Below are 8,650 nucleotides of genomic sequence, written 5' to 3' on the forward strand. Positions count from 1 at the left end.
GCAATCCCAATAAAAAATCCCAGCAAGTTATTTTGTGCATATCAACAAACTGATTCTGAAGTTACATGGAGAAGCAAAAGACCTAGAATAGCCAACTCCATACTGAAGAAGAACCAAGTCTGAGGACTGATCGTACAGATTTCAAGACTTACTATAAAGCTACAGGAATCAAGATAGCGTGATACTGGCCAAAAGAAAAAGAAAAGACAAATAAATCAATGGAACAGAATGCAGAGGCCAGAAACAGACCCACATCAATACAGCCAACTGATCTTGACAAAGAGCAAAAACAATACTGTGGAGAAAGGATAGTCTTTTCAACAAATGGTGCTGGAAGGACTGGACAGCCCCAGCCAAAAAAACGAAATCTAGACACAGACCTTACACCTTCACAAAAATTAACTCAAAATGGATCACTGACCTAAATGTAAGATGCAAAACTATAAAACTAGAACATAACATTAAAGAAAATCTAGTTGACCTTGGGTATGGTGATGATGTTTTAGATACAACTCCAGAGACATGATCCCTGAAAGAAATAACTGATAAGCTGGACTTCATTAACATTAAAAAATTCTCCTCTGCAAAAGACACTATCAAGAGAATGTAAAGCAAGCCACAAATTGGAAGGAAATATTTGCAACAGACATCTGATAAAGGACTATTATCCAAAATATTCAAAGAACTCTTGAAATTCAACAATAAGGAAACAACCTGATTAAAAATGGGTGGGGGCTTCCCTGGTGGCGCAGTGGTTGGGAGTCCGCCTGCCGATGCAGGGGACGCGGGTTTGTGCCCCGGTCCGGGAAGATCCCACATGCCGCAGAGCGGCTGGGCCCGTGAGCCGTGGCCACTGAGCCTGTGAGTCCGGAGCCTGTGCTCCACAACGGGAGAGGCCACAACAGTGAGAGGCCCACGTACTGCAAGGAAAAAAAAAAAAAAAAAGGGCGGAAGATCCAAGCAACCACCTGAGCAAGGAAGATACACAGATGGCAAGTAAGCATAGGAAAAGATGCTCAACATCATTTGCCTTTAGAGAATCACAAATTAAAACAAGCCACCACTACACACCTACTAGAATGGCCAAAATCCAGAATACTGACAACACCAAATGCTGGTGAGGATGTGGAACAACAGGAACTCTCATTCATTGGTGGTGGCGATGCAAAATGGTGCAGCCACTTTGGAAGATGGTTTGGCAGTTTCTTACCAAACTAAACATACTCTTACCATATAATCCAGCACCTGGGCTTGTTGGTATTTACCCAAATGAACTGAAAAGATGTCCAGAGAAAAACCTGCACACAGATGTTCGTAACAGCTGTATTCGTATCTGTCAAAACTTGGAAGCAATCAAGACATCCTTCCGGGACTTCCCTGGAGGTCCAGTGGTTAAGACTTCACCTTCCAATGCAAGGGGTACGTGTTTGATCCATTGTCAGGGAGCTAAGATCCCACATGCCTTGGGGCCAAAAAACCAAAACATAAAACAGAAGCAATATTGTAACAAATTCAATAAAGACTTAAAAAAAAAAAGATATCCTTCAGCAGGCAAATGGATAAACTGTGGTACGCCCATACAACAGAATATGATTCAGCACTAAAACAAAATATGCTATCAAGCCATGAAAAGACACGGAGCAAACTTACATGCGTATTATTAAATGAAAGAAGACAATCTGAAAAGGCTACACTGTATGATTCCAACCATATGACATTCTAGAAAAGGCAAAACTATGGAGACACTAAAAAGGTCAGGGATTGAGGGGAGGGAGGGATAAATCGGCAGAGGACAGAGGACTTTTTGGGCCATGAGGCTATTCTATAGGATCCTACAATGGTGGATTATAGTATACACCATTATACATTTGTCCAAACCTGTACAAGGTACACCGCCCAGAGTGAACCCTAATGTAAACTGTGGACTTTGGGTGATAATGATGTGTCAGGGTAGGTTCGTGGACTGCAACAAATGTACCACTGCAGGAGAAGAATGATGTCAACAGTGAGAGAGGCTGTGGGGGGAGGGGGGGTATAATGGGAACTCTCTGTACTTTCTGCCCAATTTGGCTGTGAATCTAAAACTGCTCTAAAAAAAAGTTAAGTTTATTAACTTTTTTTAAAAAAGAAGTAAGGCCCCTTAAGGGACCAAATTTTCACAGTGTGTAGTAAAAACAAAGTGTAAATGAAACTTTATCTTGAAAAATGAAACAGGGCTTCCCTGGTGGCGCGGTGGTTGAGAGTCCGCCTGCCGATGCAGGGGACACGGGTTCGTGCCCCGGTCTGGGAAGATCCCACATGCCGCAGAGCGGCTGGGCCCGTGAGCCATGGCCGCTGAGCCTGTGCGTCCGGAGCCTGCGCTCCGCGGGGGGAGAGGCCACAACAGTGAGAGGCCCGCATAACGCAAAAAAAAAAAAAAAAAAAAAAAAAAAAGAAAAATGAAACAGAATTATTTATGTCTTTACATGTAATATAATTTAGATTATCAAAGTAACTATGTACATATAAAGGAAATCAAGTAGGGAGTTTTGGCATAATTTTTTCATAACCCTTTAAGATAGCACCATAAAGCACAATTCACTCCTCCTCTGACTTTTACTGTATACTTTTGCAAATACAGCTGAGGACTTCGCCAGTCTTTTCAAGGCCCTCTCTGTCTTTTTGATATTTAAATGATCTGGTTTTGAAGGGCCCATGGTACCATCTATCCTATCATTTCTCAACTGGTAGTGGGTCTGTGGGGAGATGTGTGTAAAACTTCAATAGTCCACAAACATACCTTTCATCAAACTTCATGATATCTTGCATCTTTTGCAAGATTTACAATTTCATTTCACAACTCACCGTGACTGTTTTATCCACCAGCAATAAGAGTGATGATAACAAACGCTGATTTGATGGGCAGAGACAGAAGCTAGTGTTCAGCTGTGATGTCCAGGCATGGACAAAATTTCCAAGTGGTCAGTACATTAATGACAATTTTCATGTTACGGTAATTTTTATCTTTCCCTATACCACTCGTAGCTGGAGGGACTCAGGCAACCAGTAGCCTGATTACAAAGAGCCCTGTAATCACATTAGGAGGACAGCAAAGAAGCCAATTTAAGCTAAAATCCAGGGGCTAAAGTCAGGCACTCTTCTACTACTGGAGATACAAAGATGAACACGACATGCCCTCTAGGAATTCAATCTAACAGACTTGAACGAATAAACACACACAATGTGGTAAGTGCTGTGACATAAAGGTGTGTATGCATGAAGTGCTATGGAAGAAACCTAAACGAGGAAGAAACTAATTCTGTCTGGCTCTCTAAGTTAGGCCTTGAAGGAGGTATTTTAAAAGCAGACACCAGGGCTTCCCTGGTGGCGCAGTGGTTGGGAGTCCGCCTGCTGATGCGGGGGACGCGGGTTCGTGCCCCGGTCCAGAAGGATCCCACGTGCCGCGGAGCAGCTGGGCCGGTGAGCCATGGCCGCTGGGCCTGCATGTCCGGAGCCTTTGCTCCGCAGCGGGACAGGCCACAATACTGAGAGGCCCGCGTACCGCAAAAAAAAAAAAAAAAAAAAGCAGACACCAGGAGGTTTCCCTGGTGGCGCAGTGGTTAAGAATCCGCCTGTTGGTGCAGGGGACGCAGGTTGGAGCCCTGGTCCAGGAAGATCCCACATGCCACGGAGCAACTAAGCCTGTGTGCCACAACTACTGAAGCCTGTGCGCCTAGAGCCCGTGCTCTGCAGCAAGAGAAGCCACCGCAATGAGAAGCCCACACACTGCAACCAAGAGTAGCCCCTGGTCACTGCAACTAAAAGAAAGCCCATGTGCAGCAACAAGGACCCAACGCAGCCAAAAATTAAACACATAAATAAATTTATTTTAAAAAAAAAAAAGGGCAGACACCAGGCTGCCAAGCAGAGTATAGGAGCAAAGACAAGTCTGGAGACAAAACACAAAGCTCATTCCAGAAGTGCAAGGACAAGTGTAACTAGCTCACTGTTAGTTGCTGCTGGTTAGGGGAAGGGAATGATTTTAAAACAGCAACAAAAAAAGAAGCACCCTGAAAAATTAAGGCTGGGGCCCAAGTATAAACCATGCAAACAAGTTTGGATTTTATTCTCCAGCTACAGGACGCCACAGTAAACTTTGAAACAAAGGAGTCAGGATATTTGAGAAATCCCTGGCAATGGGATATAGAATGGAGTGGGGGGGGTCACCCAAAGCACAAGGATATCCACAGGTGCCTCCTGTTACAGGGTCTAAGCAAGGACAGCGGGCCTGGAGCAGACCGGAGGTGTGGGCACAAAAGCAGTTCACTAGGGTTTAGTTGCCACCGAGTGCTGAGGAGGGCTTTCTGAGCCAATGCAAAGGGTGAGAAATAATCCTGAGGCACCAGCCAGCTGCTGTTAATAACTCAAAGAAAAGAAGCAGGAGAAGCATATTCCAGGGTGGGGAGGAGCAGAAGGGTCAAGTGTGGGACAGACTGGATGGACTGCGCTGAGGCAGTGAGGTCTCATCCACCCCAGATGGACCAGCACTCAGCAAAAAGCTGGGGCTGGAGAGACGGATCAGGAACATGTGACAGCCAGAACCTGTACATGGACTGGTTATGGAGGGCCACTGAATTTCAATCAAGTGTATATCTTTCCCCACTTGAACCACCTCTTTTGCCTTTTTTTTAAAGCTAGGCATCACCCACTTTCCCATATCCTAAATCACCTCTTTTCTCCTTGTTAAACTCATTCCATAACTACATTTTATTCCAGAAAACAGGACTGAGAGGCAGTGTATCACACCATACAACATTATTTTAAAAGGTCCACCAAACCAAAAGGAAAGCTGTGTCTTCCAAGACCACTGATTCCTGGAGAAAACAAACAAAACATCCTTGATGAAATAAAAATTCATATTTTAAGGCAAGACAAGAAAAATTTAAACATAAAATTTTTCTCTGCCCATTTGGCCTCCTCCCTCCCCTCTGCTGTGCATCGCGCATCTGCATTATGCGTTTACCAGACCTCCCCGATAGCGGAAATACCTGCTCAACCATAAAGATCAATTTTTCTTCTTCTGGAGCCAACCATGTAACTCCTTTCCCAATCCTGTTAGGGGTCACAATGACCCACCACTCACTCACCTTGCACTTGAAGACATCTTTGGTGAACTTCACATACAATGCCAGTATATTATTTCCCTTAAAGACAGCAACTGGCCCAGAACAGACTGGTCAGACGACCTGGGGTGATACTGGGCCAAACCTAATGGAAGTTCTTAGCTTAAATACTTACTTATGATCTTATTAATGTCACTAGCTATATTACCAGTATTCTGCCTATTTTACAAGATTACTGTTTCTTGCATTACCAAGTGTGTGACTAAGCCTCCAATAAAATTAATGATAATTAGCCAAGTTGAAATGATTGACCGAACTTCGAGTTCTATAAGACCAACGATTATAATAGTATAGCTCTAGATATGGGAAGAAGCAACAAGAAGGAACCTTTGGGGTTTCCCTGGTGGCGCAGTAGTTAAGAAGCCACCCGCCAATGCAGGGGACACCGGTTCGAGCCCTGGTCCGGGAAGATCCCACATGCCGCGGAGCAAGTAAGCCCATGCGCCACAACTACTGAGCCTGTGCTCTAGAGCCCACTCACCACAACTACTGAGTCCGTGTGCCACAACTACTGAAGCCTGCGTGCCTAGAGCCCGTGCTTCGCAATGAGAAGCCACCGCAATGAGAAGCCCGTGCACCGCAACGAAGAGTAGCCCCCGCTCACCACAACTAGAGAAAGCCTGCGCACAGCAACAAAGACCCAACACAGCCAAAAATAAATAATAAAAAAAATTTTTTTTTTTTTTTAAAAAGAAGGAAACTTTTCCTGGAGCATAACAGACTACTAAGATAGGTGGTCCAGAGGCTTTTCGCTACTGTTAACAGGACCTAGTCCACTAACAGCACATTGAGTGGCCTATCAACGAAATCTTCGCCTGACCTGGGAATGAGCATCCTTAACGCAGTGGGACAGATTGGTCACGAAATGCCTCCCAAACCTTGGTTGAAATTACAACAGAAAGGGAAGGGACTGTAGAATAAAGAATCCTGCCCACTACCCAGTTCAACAAGAATCAAATCATTAGCCACTGTAGTCGCTGACTTACAATACACCCTGAAAGGAATTCAGGGCAAAGATCAGGATGAAGTACTTTGTGCCCTCAGAAAAATGACAGAACTGACCCTCAGAGAGATATTATATTTTCTGTAGAAATATTTTATTCTTGCACCTTCCCACACTTAGAAAGGCACTAAGAGCATTAACTAAGAAGTCATTCCTCACAACTGTCAGCGACCTTCTGCTGAGATGTGTGCCTGACTGCACGCACCCCCTTTGCAACAATCACATATATTTGGGTCTCCCCCTTTACCTCTTCAGAACAGTTCTCTGAGCTCTCTGAAAGGCTGTCTCCGGGTTATAATCCTCAGTCTGACTTGAATAAAATTTTCCATTTCTTTCTTAGATTGACCATCAATTAGTTTTTTCATCGGCATCCTCAACGCTTTTAGAATGTCAGGTTTGAGCAAAAACACAAAGGTTTATCTAATGAGTGACACTCCCCAGAAAAGCACCTCGAAAACATCTTACAGCTGGATCCAGGGTGTCCAAAACGCTTTCATAGGCAACAGGCAAGAGCACTGGAGTAGGAGATGGGTTCAAGAGACCTGGCAGCTCACTCTGATGTCAGCACAGAGCCACTGACCTCAGGCAAGTCACTGCACCTCTACGTTTTCCATTTTACAGCTGGATGACCTGAAGATCACATGGCCTAGGATGATCTTCTCACTGAGAATTTTCAGGCCTAACTAAATGTGATAGTTTGGGAGACAGTTTCATTTCAGGAAAAAAAAAAAAAAAAGGTTTCATTAAGCAATTCTTTGGTTTTCTTTTCTCTTTCTACCTTTATGATTCTCACTGCTCCTAGGCATATCTGTCAGGGAGGCCACAGGCACAAAAAGAAAGTGAAGCTCAGTTAATTTTGCTGCATTTGCGGCTCTGGCGAAGCACTGGGCACAGAAAAGGAATCAAATGACTAAAACTGGATTTGGGGCTTATCGGTGGCAGCCAGCCAGCCAGTTTCTAGATACTGCACTCAACCTGGTCAACCAGTTACAAGAAAATTAGCAGAAAAAGAAAACACATTTTTAAAGGTCTCAATAGAAGTAAACCCACTAAATGTTAAGTGATCATCTCAGGGGAGCAGGATGGACAAAAACCGAGTTTATGTTTTGCTGTTAAGTCTGAATACATACAAACTTACTTTTTTCGTAATTTAAACTTATGATTAGTTTTTTTAAGCTTAAAAAAGGGGGAGAAATTCTTTCTACTTTACTCTTAGTTATCTTTTGAGCCACACATGCTAACTTTGGCTGGTCACACACCTACATGTCTGAGTGGTTAGTGGAGAACTAACAAACGTCACCCCCTCACCGCTAACAAATGTCTCTTTCAGTGGGAAAAACCTAATCGTGGACTTGAAGAACTAAAAGTAAGTCACCAAGTGATTTTTTTAAGCCAGCCAAAACATCCCTCCTTCATTCAAGGCCCTAAACCCAAAGGGACTTGCTAGACACAGTTTAAGCTTCTGGACAAAATGTACTTTGTGACTGAACAGTACTGTTCTCCTTAGAAGAGACCTGTTTTCCCACGAAAGCGGCATGTTTTCAACAGCCTGCCTTCTGGAGGGTCTTCGGGGGCCCGTTTCACGGGATTTGGCCTGGATTTCACAAAGGCTCCTGAAAGGTGGCTTCGCGGGCCGCAGAGCCCCCCGGCCCCGCCCCCGACCTCAGACTCCGCCCCCGGCCAGCGTCACCCGACCGCGTCCGCGCAGCCCTCCCTCCCGCCCACCCCGGCGCGCCGCCGACACCGACCTGATGACACTGATGTGGAACTGGTCCTCGCGAAGGCCCCGCCAGGCGCCGGACAGGAACTCCTTGCACCACAGATAGGCCCTGCGCCGCGTCCTGGGCTCGGGCTGATCGTCGGCCGGCGGCGGCGGGGGCAGAGGCAGCGGCGGCGGCGGGGGCAGCGCGAGCTGCGGCTGCCGCCCGCCCAGCTGCTTGGGCTCGAGGTCACTGGCGGCGTCGCGCTGCTGCCCCACGCCGGGCGCCGGGGTCGCGCTGCCGCTGCCGCAGCTCAGCAACAGCCCGAGCGGCGAGGGCTCCGCCTCGCCCCCGTTGCAGAACTTGGTCTTCATGCCGGGCAGGCGGCCGAGGAGGCGCGGTCGACCGCAACGCGAGAGCTCGAGGCTCAGGATCCGGCTGGATGCCCCCCTCACGGAGAGCGGGCGCGGAGGCCGCTTGCCCGCTCGCTGACGGGCAGGCCGGGGGCGGCGGCGGTTGGGGGTGCGGCGGGCGGGCACGGGGCGGCGGCGGCGTGGAGGCGGCAAGCGGCGGGTAGCGGCGGCGCTCGGCTGGTCCTACTGGCCGTAGCGCTCGCTCCTATACTGCCGCCGCACGAGGAGCGCTGTCCGCGTCATAGCCCGCCCTCGCTCTCGCCGCTGATTGGCCGCCGTCCGTCGGCCCGGCGCATCACAATCGCCTCCGCCCTCGCCACGCCTTCTCCCCATTGGCTGCGTCAGCACACGGCCTCCCCCCGCCGTCTCGTT

General features: G+C 47.3%; 1 protein-coding gene across 3 annotated transcripts in view; it reads right to left on the reverse strand.

Annotated features, from left to right (window-relative positions):
* CHKA (choline kinase alpha) overlaps positions 1 to 8,391 on the reverse strand; it is a 61,938-nt gene extending 53,547 nt beyond the window's left edge. For 2 of the 3 annotated variants that reach the window (XM_081238596.1, XM_081238595.1), the window contains exon 1: positions 7,914 to 8,390. In XM_081238596.1, the coding sequence (XP_081094722.1) occupies positions 7,914 to 8,239 (326 nt within the window). In that variant the 5' untranslated portion in view covers positions 8,240 to 8,390. Of the gene's footprint in view, positions 1 to 7,913 lie in introns of all 3 variants that reach the window. The other variant, XM_081238594.1, reaches the window with a different exon arrangement.
* Positions 8,392 to 8,650: the final 259 nt, after the last annotated feature.

Source organism: Mesoplodon bidens (assembly GCF_964165515.1).
Source record: "Mesoplodon bidens genome assembly, chromosome: 7".
In the NCBI taxonomy this organism is placed as follows: Eukaryota; Metazoa; Chordata; class Mammalia; order Artiodactyla; family Ziphiidae; genus Mesoplodon; species Mesoplodon bidens.